Genomic DNA, 16,219 nt, shown 5'->3' on the forward strand with positions numbered 1-16,219 from the left:
AACAATCACTGGCTCTAATGTTTTTGTGTTGAGATTGCTCACTTCAGTTGTAACTGAGATGGAGAAATCTAAAAGGGATATTTCTTGAAGTGCTTATATTATGACACAAAAATGAACTTGAACAAAACAAATTACCTGGAGAAAATGAATGCTGAATTGTGAAAATTAAAATTGCCATCAAACAGAAGCTTGGGGCTGAGCTATATGCGGAAATTGCACCATTTTATCAAAGGCCAGGTCTGTACTCTGGAAACTGTACCAGCATTGCTTGGTGCCATCGCTTTGCTGGCATAATCCCGTAGCATAGACACAACCTACGCTGACGAAAAGGGTTTTTCCAGTGGCAGAGGAACACCACCTCCCTGAATGATAGTAGCTATGTTGATGGAATCATTCCTCTATCGACCTAACTGTGTCTACGCTGTGGATTAGGTTGGCAATAGCTATGTTGCTCGGAGGGCTGATTTTTCACCCCCGAGTGACAACTAGGTTGGCCTACATTTTAAATGTAGACCAGGCCTAAATCTTTCTAAACTGATTTAGTTAAGTCAGTGCAGCTTGTTATGGGCACTCTTAAATGGTTTGAGTAGCAGATATAAATTTATATTGATTAAGTATCGAACTAAACTAAGGCACCTTTAAGCCAGTTTGAATGTCCACACAAGGAAGATGTGCTGATTTAACTAAACAGATTAAGAAATTGATTTAGCAAAATCAGTGCAATTTCTGTGTTGACTGGGCTGCTGTCTTGTACGACAGATGGGATGCATGCATTTTCCAAGGTAGTACATGGAGACAAAGGATAAGTGTAATCCGAAGTGTGCAGACTAAAGTGATATATGAGCAGCACCCCCATGTTACTTTGTTCAAACTCATTAATATGATAGTTCAGAGTTTTAACTTTTCTGAAAGCCAATCTTAACAAGATTTCACTAGGCTTCCTATGTCTGTCTTTGTGATTGCATCTGCTTCTATTTAAAATGTATGGGTGTTTATTAAACTACATTTTCACCAATTTGTGTGCTTATCCTATAATGTTCTTTGAAATTATAACTTAAGTGTCTCTCTGTTGCTTAAGAAAACAAAGTACATAGCTTGAGCTTTGATATATCTGATGTATACCTGTGACTGAGGTCTGCATTCCGTCAGCCAGAGGGAAGGGGAAATAGCTCCTAGTGCAGGGGTTCTCAGACTTTTGAACTGGTGACCCTTTGAACACAGCAAGCCTCTGAGTGTGACCCCCTTATACATTAAAAACACTTCTTTGTATATTTAACACCATTATAAATGCTGGAGGCAAAATGGGGTTTGGGGTGGAGGCTGACAGCTCGTGACTCCCCCATGTAATAACTTTGTGACCCCTTGAGGGGTCCCGACCTCCAGTTTGAGAACCCCTGTCCTAGTGTCTTAAAATACACAGAAAATACTAAGATCTGACCAGTGATGCCAGTATGGGCCACACAGGTTCCAAATACAAAACTAAATTATTGGAAAGCTTCCCAACATTCCTCTTCTACCATCGAGAGACAGAAATCCCTGATAAACTTCTTCCTTAGCGCTTCTGCAGATTTTTTTTGAAATTTGCAAAACATATACAAGGCAGCGGTTTAGAACATAAATGTTAACTAAAGCCAAATATAAATAAGGTCTTTTTAAGATAATCTTACATAACACAATTAAAAAAAATTTGAGCCCGATTGGGATCTTAATAGAACAAATATGAGGCAGTGTAGGAAATCCTTTACTGCTGCTGCCTATGTGGCACTCCTCTGTGGATAGAGAGAGGATTCTAGTCTCAGAACGGTTAATCTGGAATTCTGTAGAAGCACTACATTAATAACTAAACCAAACCTAGTGATGTTCCTGTGAATTCAGAATGACTCATTAATTTTGTAGTTAACTAGCTAAATATGTTCTATGCGCATAGGAGAGAAGTAGAACCTTCAATTAATGCTTCTATATTAATTATTTCTGAAGGACCAAATTGAATTAATAAATCTGGTTTCTTGTGAAGCGTTTAGCCTGAAGCCTCAAGATATATACTTATGTCTACACTAAAAATGTTACAGTGGCGTAGCTGCAGCGCTGAAGCTACACCGCTGTAGACACTACAGTGATTTAAAGGGACTTTTCCATTGCTGTAATAAATCCACCTTTCATAGCTAGGCTGACAGAAGAATTCTTCCATTGACCTAGCAGTGTCTACACTGGGGCTTAAGTTGGCTTACTTACATCACATAGTGCATGAAATTTTTCACAGCCCTGTGCTATGCCGTTAAGCTGACCTAACTTTGTGGTGTAGTCAAGTCCATAGTATTACTGTTATTATTGCCTTAATGTTTCCATGAAACAGAACTTGGTAGCTTTTTATTGGCCAAGCCTTTGAATCATGTTATTAAGCACAAGACATGTTTCTAAATATGTCCTCAAGTTCATTACAGTGTACTCCTATAAGTGCATGACTAGCTTTAATTTGTTAACTAGATTGTGTTGATTGTTTTATAGCCATTGTTGGTGCACTACCATGCCACGACAAATTTCCATGCTGGTGGTGTCTGTTTGTTTGTTCAATATGTTAAACTAATTCAACATAGCAGGATATTCCAGAAGCCCTGTTTCTTTCATTTCCCATGGGGCAACCAGTTCTATAGAGCAACTTTCTTGTCTGCTGCATTGGGATCAATGTAATAATTATGCCTGTTAAAATGTGCTTGTTAGTAGTAAAAAACTGGTTGAAATAATCCCTTTATTAGCAAGCAACATTGTAAATAACTTGGCCTAGAGCAGTGGTTCTCAAACTAGGGCCGCTGCTTGTTCAGGGAAAGCCCCTGGCGGGCCGGGCCAGTTTGTTTACCTGCGGCATCTGCAGGTTCGGCTGATCGTAGCTCACAGTGGCCACAGTTCACAACTCCAGGCCAATATGTTCCTCCGCCTGCAAAGTTTCCTGCAGCTCCCATTGCCCTGGAGCAGTGAACTGCAGCCACTGGGAGCTGTGATTGGTCGAACCTGCGGGCACGCATCCGAAGTGGGTATTCACCCCCGAAAGCTCATGCTCCAATATGTCTGTAAGGTGCCACAGGACTCTTCGCTCCTTTGACTGTTAATAGGTTTCACTGCTCATAAGTTTACTGTTCGTTAGAAAACTACTTCATAATGAGTGTTATGCTTTTCAGATATTATCCTAGAGCAATAATGACAGAGTAGGTCCTACGTTTTAATGTATTGACTATTAGTGGTTAACAGTGGGAAGAGCTTGGGGGAAAAAGGCAATTTTAAAATTGAATGTTATGACAGTAATCTTGTTCTATACAACTGACAGTTTTATCTAGTAATAGTCTTAATCTTTAAATACATTTTTTTTAAATCACTCAGTGGCTGCTTGTTAGAAATATAGTCATTATTTCTAAATTTGAATTAGTTGTTTCTTCTCATTATAGGTCATGTGTAGCCTTTGGACCCAAGAATCGTTCAATTGGAGCTGCAGCTAAAAGCCAAGTAAGGATTTTGTGTGTTCAAGAACTGCTTATAAGCCAAAGAGAAACTACTAACACAGTAGTTTAAAAAAAAAAAAAAGTTTTTTTCACTTATGGAGAGACTACAAATATCCATGTTGAAGTAGATATTTGCTTCTAAATTAAATCTTTAATAAATGTCTTAAGAAGAATTTGAGCTTTATTAAGCTGTTCAGTTTGTTACTCTAATGTATTATGTCATTGTTCTGGAGTGGGACTTAAGGGTTACGTAAGAGTGTACTATTTGTTGTTGTGCATAATAGAATTTTCCTTTTTTAAGAAACCTGAGAAATTGCATACTAAACAACTTGTTAATGTTGTTTGGATTGCATAATCAAGCACTCAAAGTAAATACCATTTTCTCATGAAACATTAGTTCATCCCTCTTGTGCATATGCATTAGGATAGGTTTTAATTAAAAGCAACTATAAATGTCATTAACTTCTGAGTGACTGACTTTACAACCTAAATAATTGTCTGCTAATAGTTTTTTGTATAGCCAAGTAGAGTAGTTATGTAAATCTTAATCAGGGAGTAAGGCAAGACTTAGCTGACTTATGACCCTTCCTATCTACCAGTCAGATTGTCACCAATTTTTATTTTCGTAAAAGATATTTCATGCAGGATCTTTTGTTAGTCACCTGCAGAAAGTGACTCTTCAAACACGGTCAACTTTTTTCAAGAACAAATATCATTAGATATTAGGAAATAATTTCCAGAATCCCTGAGATGCTTGAACATATACAGCAAGCATACTGTAATTGTGACCCCCCCCCCACATGTTCAGTGTGTTTTCTTTCTTTGCTAGAGCTAAATGTAAACATCTTGTCAAATGCAGAGTTACTCCCCATGTGTGCTTAGTTTGATGTTGCACTAAGCTGTTCACGGCCTAGAGATACACATTGGTGGAGGGATACAGTTCATATGCAGTTTGACCTGTAATAACTGGATTTTTGGAAATTCTGGGAGCAAGTTGCTTTTTAAAGAGACAGTCAATTTAAAATCAAGTTACATATATTAAAAAAAGTAAAGAAAATGTCTGATCCTACACATGCCCTTGAGCACCCAGACCCATTTTTGGCTAAGGCCTGGTCTACAGTAGAAAATTAATCAGTTTAACTGTGATGGTCAGGGGTGTGAAAAATCCATACCTCTGAGCGGTGTAGTTAAGTCAGTCTAAGTCCCTGTGTAGGTAGCATTAGGTCGACAGAAGAATTCTTCTGTTGACCTAGCTACTATCTCTGGGGGAGGTTGATTATTTATGCTAATAGTAGTGAGCATAGGTAGTGAGTGACTCTACACTCAAGTGCTACAGTGGTGCAGCTGCCGCAGTGCAGCTATGCTGCTTGTAGCATTTAAAGTGTAGACAAGCCCTTAGCTTTCCCTTGTGTTTTCCTCTCCCTTGTTGCGAGTGAAAGAATCAGGTAAATGTAATGGAAAACTTAGTATACATAAAAATGACTAAGCATAAAATGCTGTCATACACAATATAAAGAAATTTAAAGCAGATGCTTTCCTTCTAATCCTTGGTTTACATTAATTAGAGGCGTTACTTACGAGAGTATATAGACAGTTTTCACTACTTCAGGTTGACTGTCCTTTTAAGTCCCCATTCGGATTTTAAGTAGGTTCGTGACAACACTTGATGTTTTTTTTAGGTAGGAGGGCTCCAAAGTAGGTAGTAGTATCATGCAGGAATGTCACATGGAGTTGGCTGGCCAGAGCAGGACAAGATGGTGGACCTGGAAGTGACATTTAATGTGCTCAATGTCCTTCCTAGCTTAGTTGGTGGCAAGCTGGGGAAGGTGGTCAAAGTGGGGAGAAAGGTCGGGGAAAGAGGAATCCAGTGAAGAGAGGTATACTGCTAAAGATGGAATTTTACAGCTATTTGCAGAACACCTTTTAAAAGTGAACTGTGTTTGTGGATTTTCATAAATGTTTGCTCAAGGTTTTAAAATAGAATTTAAAAAAATCTAAACAAATTCCCTCAAGAATCTTTTGGGAGATGAAAGGGGAAGAGATAGGATTTTGGGTTTGCGTATTTTAGTAGACACCTTATATTGTTGGAAAATACAGATTTAATTACAAATTTTGATTTGGCAAGAAAAGTATAAACAAACTTGCTATTGGCTTATTTTCTCTTAAAATCAGAAGCTCCCCAACCATCTCAGACTAATGTATCTTTCTCCCGTTAGGTTATTTCAAATGCAAAGAATACTGTACAAGGCTTTAAAAGATTTCATGGCCGTGCATTCTCAGATCCCTTTGTTCAAGCTGAAAAAGATAACCTGGCATATGAACTTGTCCAGCTGCCAACAGGCTCAGCTTGCATCAAGGTGAGTCAGACATACTTGGAAGAAAACCATAGAGGAAACTCAGTGACAATTCATATGTCTGTTTAGCTTTGAACCCTTTTGCACTGAGGCCTCTATCTTTGCAAATGCACTTTCCATTAGAAAAATCATTATTGCTGGATTAATAAATGTAGGGAGATCTGTAACGTAGACTAAAATTCAAGCGAGTAAAATCTTCATATTTTGTGAAGGAGGCTTAGAACTGCTTTGTGAAATAGACTAAGTGATTTCAGAATGCTAGAGAACTTAATTGACTAGAATTGTATGTAGTGTGGGAAGGATCTATGCAAACTTTTTCATATGACTCAGGCCTGAATAGTAATACCCTTTTGAGTCCTGAGCATCTTGATTAGACATTCCCAATTGTAACAAACAGTGGTCGCTGATGTGCACAAGTAAGGATTAAGACTCAGATTCCTTTTCACTTGTGATTTAGCTAATCCAGGATTTGAATTCAGTTATTAGAATGCCATTGTTTATCAAGGTCTGTTTTAAATTAAACCTCTTTGCTGTGTGAAGTCTTTTGCACTCCATAGTGAGTTTGGGAGATGAAGAAAATACCACAGTAGTATTCAGTACTAATGCTTCAGATATAGTGCAAGGCTGGAGGAGAAAAGCAAAATATTTCAGACCAAATTTCAATAAATATATTTGTTTTAGTTGCAAAACCTGTTCAACAATGGGAAGAATTTCCTTAACTTAAAAATAGTCTAGTGGTATCTAATGGAACAGGCTGTTATTAAAGGCCCAGTAAAGAGTCAACTGCATACATTCTTACATTTGGAATCCAGGAAACTTCAGCTTGTATATACACTGCGACCTGATATAACACGAATTTGGATATAACGTGGTAAAGCAGTGCTCGGGGGGGTGGGAAGGGGCTGCGCACTCCAGCGGATCAAAGCAAATTTGATATAACACGGTTTCACCTATAATGCGATAAGATTTTTTTGGCTCCCAAGGACAGCGTTTTATTGGAGTAGAGGTGTATGTCCTTTTCAACTTGCCTTTCAAAGTCTCTTGAATTCTCAAATGTAAATATGAACAAAATGAGAAACTGTCATCTTATCCTGTGGGTGCCTTCCCAACATGGCTTAGGCAGTGAAGTGGGGGCAATTATACAAGTATGCTGCAGGCCCTAGGCTTGGTTTTAAGGACCACTTTAAAAAAATGTTTTTGCAGGCTTAGGTCAACTCCTTAATATCACTTGAGCATGTTGTTTCTTGTTATTTACCATACTTATACAAGCTTTTCGCTAAAGGTTATGTATATGGAAGAAGAACGGAACTTCACCATTGAGCAGGTGACAGGAATGCTCCTCACCAAACTAAAAGAAACGGCTGAGAATGCCCTTAAGAAGCCTGTAGTTGACTGTGTTGTTTCTGTAAGTAGGTGATGGTAAACTTGGTTACATTAACTTGGCTACATAGTGTATCTGCATAAATTGAAGAATTATGGTGGTAATGGAGTTGTATTGCAATTTATAAACAAGGTTCACATAAACCAGTGCCCCTGCTTGTTTTCAGTAAACCTTGTGCCTTTTTTTGCTCAGCTCTCTCCTTGAAAGCTGATGTTTAGCTTATCACGCTAACATGGTAAAACATATCTTATAGGTTTAATCAATAGAATAATATTATTTGTAGCTGATTTTCCTCAGTTTTCACTAAAGGTGAATTCAAGTGGAAAGGCATGAGAAAATTATGTAAGCAATTAAATCCAACCATTCTCTTCCCCATGTAGCTACTCACTTTTCCTTGCTTGCAAGAGTTGAAATAAAAATAAATCTTAAACTTGCAGGAAATACTTAAAAATAAATAAAGGGGGACAGGTTGGCTTAGTACCAACTCTCTGAACAATATTTTTCTGATTTGTTGAGGACCGCCCTTCTAAATATGTATCTCACTGCTGTGCATTTCTTGCAGGTTCCTTGTTTCTATACAGATGCAGAGAGGAGATCTGTGATGGATGCTACACAGATTGCTGGCCTCAACTGCTTGCGACTAATAAATGAAACTACTTCAGGTAATCTTACTCTCTTTAAAATGTATATAGGATTGAAATTATAAAACTTCTTTCCAGGGGCTCTGCATTTTTAAATGAAGCTTCTTAAACATTTTAAAACCTTATTTACTTTACATATACTATAAACTATACAACAATAGTTTAGTTATATATTGTAGACTTTCAGAAAGACCTTCTACAAATATTAAAATGTATTGCTGGCACTCAAAACCTTAAATTAGAGTGAATAAGTGAAGACTTGGCACATCAATTCTGAGAAGTTGCCAACCCCTGCACTAATCTGTCTTTGGTTGCTCTCCAAGGTTTCTAGAATCTAAGTTATTTCTATGGTAATACAGCTCAAGACTTTCTTCTTCAAAGATGCTTAGAAATAGACATCCAAGAAATAAATGCAAGACATAAGAGGAACTAACTGTTTTTGTAGTTAGTCTTCCATGCCATGGCTTTTGTATCTGGTCCATTATTTAACCAGATGCAAACTTTTTATAACTTTGAAAAGTAGCATTAAATCTTGACAGTATAGTCATTCTTTAACAAATACTGTTTAGGAAAGCAACACCAAAAATGGAGTTGAATGACTGCCATTTTGTTTATTATATTGACTTGTCTCTTTTTTTCTAGTTGCTCTTGCATATGGAATCTATAAACAAGACCTGCCTGCCCTAGAAGAGAAGCCAAGAAACGTTGTTTTTGTTGATATGGGACATTCTGCATATCAAGTTTCAGTATGCGCATTCAACAAAGGAAAACTGAAAGTAAACAATCTTATGCATCCATTTTAATTACCTGTATAAACATTCACCATTACATTTATGGACTAGAATAGGCTTGTTTGACTGCCTTAATATGGCACTGTATGCAGGCAATGCAATTTATACTTTCCAAAGGTTCAACTTTGTTCTGTGTTAGAGAACTGGGGAGACCATCTGCTTAAGTTTTCATTGCTACACTTGTTGAAACAAACATGTTTTCTTCAGTCACTTTTTGATATAGCGTGAGAATAAGAAATAAATTCAACTAACTTCTCTATAATAATAGTACAACTTAGGAGATGGGATATCTTTTTAAAAAAGGTGCTCTAATTCAACCACAAATTCATGTCTTAAAGCAGGAATTACTGAATTAATTTATTGTTATGAAGTGTGACTAAATGACCATAATGCTTCCTGTTGACCTTGAAACCTATGATGTGAGCAATGTAGGAAATATGATAGGTGTGACGTGTCAACAGTTAATTAAATTTCTTAGAACTTTCTCAACTTGAGCAGGTGAGTAGATTGGGTCTTACTTTGAAGCACAATTACCTTAACACTTGTTTCTATTGGGTATTAACATTTCTTTTTTCTGAGATAAAAATCTTCTGTAATGTTAGCATTATAGCCAAAAACGTATTATGAAATCTAATAATCCTATATTGCTGCTTCAGTTGAAGGAACAAGTAAATGTGTTATGAGTGCTCAGATAGTTAGGAGAGTAGTGCCTCAAGAGAACTGAAAAATAGGCTAAAGTCTTACAGAATGCTAGTTTAAATGTTCTGAACCAGAAGGCTACAATGTGCTCTGATGGGTCCAAGAACAAATTAATTGTATGGAAACTTTATATGAAGTTAACACACTGACACAATAGGAATGGTACATATTAACAGCACTTCACCCCTCTCCTTCAATATGTACTGGTGTGCAGAATGGGATAACAGCACTTGTAAGTGGTATGGAATTGTGAATTCAGCATATTCTGAAAAAGGGATTGAGAAATCAGTGAGATGGAGGTAAAATGATGCAATGGGAAAAGATCAATCTTAGAATGTGGTTCTAAGAGCAGAATGAGTTTAGATGTGGGAGTGAAGGAACTAATCTCAGAAGCCATTTCCTAGTAACGATAGACGAGGCCTTTTGAGATTGGGCTGATATGTGCATGTGCAAGTGGTACATGCATTTCAAAACTGTCTGGAATTCAGACAAATTGGAGAGGCAGTAGAGAAGGGAGTTATCTTAAAGATGTGAATTAACAGATGCATGAATGAGCACTTATCTGCAGGAGTTAAACATGAAGAAAACAAATTAGTTTATTTTTAGCCAGGTGTGGACATACAGGGAGTACCCTTTTGGGCATTATACATTAAACTGGGATATGACTCCAACCTTTCTAACACTACTGCTACAGTTTGAAACTTTCTTGGTAACACTTGAAGAGGACAAAATCATGCCACTCTGTGCACCTATGTTCCTTGTGTTGGTATCCTTAACTGAAAAGTCTTCCTGTAGCAGTGAGAGTCCTGGCTACCCTAGTGCTAGCACGAGACCAGGTGTCTAGAAATAGTTGGGTGCCAGGGGGTATGCAGAACAAAGGTTATGACAATTTAAGGCAGGTGAACCACATAATTGCTACTGTAATCTCCAGTATCACCATGTTAATGCGTATGACATGTAGTTACCTTTTAATTTTTGGGGATATTGATTGATTGTGTGTGTGTGCGCGTGCCAGAGCTCACGACTGTATCTGTATAAAGGCTTGGAACTCCTGCAGGCCCTAGCAATTTGAAGTGAACTAAGCTATGGGTGCTCTACTCCTGTGCCTCAGATTGGAGATTTTAGGTAGCAGTGTCTATTCAGCCTGCACATGTGCTCTCCGTCTCAAGCTCTGATAGAACTGAGGTCGTTCTCTGATAGAATTGTCCCCTATCAATGAGGCCCTGCTCAATCCGATGAAAACTATATGGCAGGCACTAGTTACGAAATACCCCTTACGTGCAAATGGGAGGACAAAAAAATAGTTGTGCCCTCTAAAGACATGGACATTTCATTTTCTCACCCCTCAAATTCCCTGTCTATCAACACTGTTAACAAATGTGGCAGATAGCACCTTGCTAAAATGACACTATATGACAAGGACTGGAAAAGACTGGATTTATTTGGCTAAAAATCATATTAATCAACAACAGATCTAAGAGATCTCCTGTCTCTAAACAAAGACTTTTTAGAGGGATATCAGACTGTATTATCTACTGCTATTGCACACAGGACCTTTATTCTCCTTCTGGAGCGCAAACTCACTCTGCAAGATCTGTCTCCACTTCCACAGCCTTTCTCAATAATGTTCCTATCACAGAAATATGAAGAGCAGTGACTTGGGCATCTGCTCATACATTTGCTGAACACTTTGCAGTCACCCGTAACTAAGCATTTGCTGCTGTATTTGGCTCGGCTGTACTGTCTTCAATATTGGACTCTGCTCCGAAGCCCCACCATTCCATTGGGGTACTGCTGTAGTCACCTAGAGTGACGCACACATAGGGACACTACTTTAAAAAGAAGAGGTTATTCACCTTGTGCAGTAACTGGTTCTTCAAGATGTATCCCCCTATGGGTGCTCCACTATTTGCGTTCTTCCCCTCTGTTTTGGAGCTCTTATCAATGAGCTGTGCGATAGAGAAGGAACTGAGGGTGGTCTGTCTGCACAGCACTATATAGCAGTGAGGCAGAGCATGAGATGGGGAGAGCACACATGCAGACTGAACGGACACTGCTACCTAAAATCTCCAATCTGAGTTGCAGAGACATGAATACACTTAGAGTGGAGCCCCATAGAGAAACACATCTTGAAAGAACCACAGTTACTGCACAATGTGAGTAATGTCGTCTTCAGTTCAGCTGCTGAAAAATAGTCTGGGACAGACAAAACATTACACAGTTTTCTTGCTCTGTTCCATTTTGGTGTATTGTGTAATCCATGTCACCTGTAACTGGTGTAGACAGATAAGGTGTATGGTATACTATCCTTGACAAGCTATGGACTTGGTGACTAGAAGCATCATCTAATCTTAAAACTATCTCTACAATGCTAGCCCAGGGAAAAGACCGGCTCTGTCAAGATTGCACCCTTGCTGCCCCTACACAAGGCACTTTTACAGTGGCACAAGTAGGAGTATCAGAGTGAAGTAACTACTTCTGCCAGCAGTCCTGGTGAAGTGAAATGTGCCAGCGTGGCATGGGACTGACACTTTATTGCTGGCAGGGAATGAACCAAGTGGAGGCATTGAGGAGGCAAATAAAACGTTAATAATTGGTTCCTTTTTTTCTACTAGTAGCAGAAAGCGGTTACCACGCTGCTACAGCACAAAGCATTTACCTACCCATGGTGGCAGTAGGGGACTAAAGCTGAGCATTATATCAGATTCTCTTTGCCATAGCAGAAGATCTGTATTGGAGCAGCCAGGTGGTGTTCTCTTAGACAGGATTATGATGTCAATCATAGAATAGCTTATTTCAGTACTTTGAGTGTTCAGACAAAGAAATTGCTTAACATGTATTGATTGCTATCAAGTTTTAGTGAGTAATCAGTAAATAGAACCATTTTCTTACTGAAATATTTTACTCCTTATCTCGTTTTTAGGTTCTTGCTACAGCATTTGACACCACACTTGGTGGCAGGAAGTTTGATGAAATGTTAGTTAACTATTTTTGTGAAGAATTTGGGAAAAAATATAAATTAGACATCAAATCAAAGATTCGTCCATTGCTGAGACTGTTTCAGGAGTGTGAGAAACTGAAGAAGCTGATGAGTGCTAATGCCTCTGATCTCCCAATGAACATAGAATGCTTCATGAATGATATTGATGTTTCTGGAACTATGAACAGGTATCTTCAGATTACTTAGCATAAAGACTGAATTGATTTAAAAACTGCAAAAATAGCTAAATACAAATGTTTTGATCATCTCTGGTATATTTACATCACTGGTTCTAACTTGAGTTATTATCGAAGTACCGAACAATGACTCTGTAGTAGCCTGCGTGAATTAAAGCAGGCAGTCTGAGTTACTAGTGTCCAAATCAAAAACTAGTTGTCAGTCTGACCATAGGTCAAAGTGTGAATGGGAATTAGGATTGAACCATCATCTTGCCCTTACAGGTGCCATGTTCACCTGTGTTCTAGTATTAGAACTAGTACAGATGATACCTCCAGAGTAACATTCACAAAAATTTCTGGGGCAATATGGGAGAAATATACATTGACTCTTCGTATGTTGTACATGTGATCACTAGGGGATTTGACAATTTGAATTACTAAACTGTTAACATGGCATTTTCTAGATCACTGAAACTATTAAAAGAAGGATTTCAGGTTGGTATTTAACAGGTAATAGGAAACTGAGGCTCTCACTTAAGGAACAACAAACTGGTACATAGCAGCATAGCTTATAAATAGCAGTAGTTTAGACAATGAGCAGGAGAAGGGAAATGACTAGTATACACTCTTTCATAGAGATTGTCACTACTATTGAGTTAGTAAGTTTCACCATCTCTTGCCCTACCTTCTGTAACAGAAGTTAAGAACAGCTTGTAAACACTTAAGGTAGAACCTATGTTTGAACCTTATCAGCAGTAGTAGGCACTTATCTTCAGACTTCATGCTCCTTGGTGGCCTGTCAGAACCCAAATCTAGGGACCTTTAAGTACAAGGGAAGAGGGACATCCTCAGTTTAGCATTTGATAGGGTTTTTGTTGATTTTTGTAATTAATGCATGTAATCACTATAAAAAATTGATATAATGTAAGTTCTTCAGGGCAGAGACAGTATTTGTGAAGTACTGTACCTAGCATAGTGGGATTGCAATCCTGATTAGCAGCCTCTGGGCACTATCCTAATATAAAAGGTGGCTGGAGTTGGAGGGATCATGGCAGAATAAGTATCATTTGTACATGGGATTCTCTCCAAAAGTATATACCAAAGTATCTTGCTCTTGATGGGTTTTCTTTTTGGCATGGGTGTAAGGATGTTGTAAATCTCACACACTTGTATTGTGGAATATTCAGCTTTGTTTTCTTATATAAAATATCGCTTAAGTGAAACACAGAACTTTATAAAATATTGTAGGATTCTGGATGGAGAAATAGGAAATGTACACTTTGCAAACTTAAAATTATGTCTTTCAGTTTCAGCTGCATACAGTTGTATTTTGCAATTTAAATTTTTGTTCATGGGAGTCTAACTTGACATATGGCTTTTTCCAACAGGGGCAAATTTTTAGAGATGTGTGATGGTCTCTTAGCCAGAGTAGAACCACCTCTTCGCAGTGTTCTGGAACAAGCTAGTAAGTGTACATGCATTCTCTTGATTACAATGCTTAATGGTTTACGTACAGGAGAAAAATATATCTCTGGTTTTAGCTTTCTTTAGACATTTGTCAAATCTTACATTAAATTTTGCACGCTTAGCTTTATGTAGCAGTTCAATTGCAAGTTGAATAAAAATTTCCTTTAAAAAAAACTGTGTAAAATAAGATATTTTGATGTTGGTGACAGTACAAAACTTTTAATGGTGGCTAGAATAACTTTAAATAAAATTTCTAGAGATTTTATTGTATCAAGTGCAATATCTTGTTCCTTGTTAAGAGGAATTAATTGTTGCTAATTTAGTGTAGGAATTTTTGTAACATAAAGTTGCTAATGTATGTCTACTTTGTTTAGAGTTAAAGAAGGAGGATATTTATGCAGTAGAAATAGTTGGTGGTACTACAAGAATCCCTGCAGTAAAGGAGAGGATCAGTAAATTTTTCGGTAAAGAAATCAGTACAACTTTGAATGCAGATGAGGCTGTTGCACGAGGCTGTGCATTGCAGGTAAACAATTGCCTGTATGCTAGGGGTCTCATGATTCTTTGTTGTTGAAGTCAATAAGCATTTAAGCTTAAGGGCGTGTCTTGCTAAGTTACAGGCATTGTGAAGCTTATTTCACCTTTTGAAGTGCATATGTGTTGTAGAAGTGATTTGATTGAACATTAAGAAGTGGGCAGTGGACAGGTAAGATAGTCTCACTGCACAGACTGTTGGTTGATCAACTGAGAGATGTCTGGTTGGGGCAGACAGCACAACCAACAACTTGGCATGGTCCTCTAGAGTTGGGTATATATTCCAGTTATGACTGGAAACAATAGATGCTATATAGACATGTAAAATATTCCATTATTTTTTCCACTGCAAGACTTTTACTAGTATCTTGTCAGATAGCTAAATTCTTCTGTAGAACTAACACTGAGAACAGGTTGACTTTAAAAGTAATCATGAAATTAGGCAGAGCAAGATTACATTGCATTGTTGCTTAGTTCAATATATTGCATATATTTTTATAGAATTGAAACATAGTTCAAGTAAAGATTAAGATGACATGACTTGACTTAGTCTTGCAAATGAAAACTACATTGGTGTGACGCTTGCTATAGCCAACCCTGGAGCAATGCTAAAGTCATGGCTAGAGTGACAAGTTTAAAAGTCCAATAACTTGTGTATTACCTGAGCTAGAAGCAAATACTATGTATTAGACTCCTAGACTTTAAGGTCAGAAGGGACTATTATGATCATCTAGTCTGACCACCTGCACAATGCAGGCCACAGAATCTCACCCACCCCCTCCTGTAACAAACCCCTAACTTATGTCTGAGTTATTGAAGTCCTCAAATCGTAGTTTAAAAACCTCAGGTGGTCACTAATCATGTCATTTTTGACAACTGCCTTTTCAGCCATTAGTATAGTGTAAAACATCTGTTTCTAGTTCTAGCTATTCTCAAGAAAGGGCCTTTGCTTTAATTGTTGTATGGCACTTGAATACCATGGTGATATGCCCCTTACAAATCCCTGTTTAAGTTTTTGACTCCTGCATCATCTGTTAGCACTAAACATTTTATTGGAGTCATTAAAATATTCAGAACCAGAAAACTTGCCACCAGATGGTCTTGAATGAACAACTGGAGGAGAAATTTGATTCACTTAGGATGAATACAAACATGACTGTCCCTGAAGTTGTCTGATAACTGTGCACTAAACTATACCAAAAGCACATGACTCCATCAGAACAGAAATAAGATATTTTAAAATTTTAGATGTCTTTAACTTGGAGTTAACATTTTTGTAATGGTAATTAAACAAACTAAAGGTCTGGCATTACTGCCTACCTATATTTTCATTCTGCACAATTGGACTTACCGTTCTGCTGTTTCTTACAGTGTGCTATTTTGTCCCCGGCTTTCAAAGTGAGAGAATTTTCTATCACAGATTTGGTACCATACTCTATTTCTTTAAGATGGAATTCACCAGCAGAGGAAGGGTTAAGGTAAGAATTTAACACTACTAAAACTTTAGCATGCCTATAAAAGGCTCAAAACAGAAGCTGCTGAAACTTAAACCAGATGGACTCACTTATTGTGTAAGTTTTTAAAGCCTAAATGCCAAAACTTCAATTGCCGCTTTTGTGGTGGTAACAGTAAAAAGCAATCATTTTAGCTTTTGTCTAGTTAAATACTTTAGCTTTTTAAATACACCCATGCTTTAATTTGT

General features: G+C 37.7%; 1 protein-coding gene across 1 annotated transcript in view; it reads left to right on the forward strand.

Moving 5' to 3' along the window:
• The window catches only part of HSPA4 (heat shock protein family A (Hsp70) member 4), a 36,861-nt gene that overhangs the window by 4,085 nt on the left and 16,557 nt on the right, over positions 1-16,219 (forward strand). Inside the window, exons 2-10 of the mRNA XM_050962605.1 lie at positions 3,438-3,495; positions 5,708-5,848; positions 7,128-7,250; positions 7,789-7,888; positions 8,510-8,643; positions 12,281-12,525; positions 13,905-13,981; positions 14,358-14,509; positions 15,889-15,995. Coding sequence (XP_050818562.1) covers positions 3,438-3,495; positions 5,708-5,848; positions 7,128-7,250; positions 7,789-7,888; positions 8,510-8,643; positions 12,281-12,525; positions 13,905-13,981; positions 14,358-14,509; positions 15,889-15,995 — 1,137 coding nt within the window. The remainder of the gene's footprint in view (positions 1-3,437; positions 3,496-5,707; positions 5,849-7,127; positions 7,251-7,788; positions 7,889-8,509; positions 8,644-12,280; positions 12,526-13,904; positions 13,982-14,357; positions 14,510-15,888; positions 15,996-16,219) is intronic.

Source organism: Gopherus flavomarginatus, chromosome 7 (assembly GCF_025201925.1).
Source record: "Gopherus flavomarginatus isolate rGopFla2 chromosome 7, rGopFla2.mat.asm, whole genome shotgun sequence".
In the NCBI taxonomy this organism is placed as follows: domain Eukaryota; kingdom Metazoa; phylum Chordata; order Testudines; family Testudinidae; genus Gopherus; species Gopherus flavomarginatus.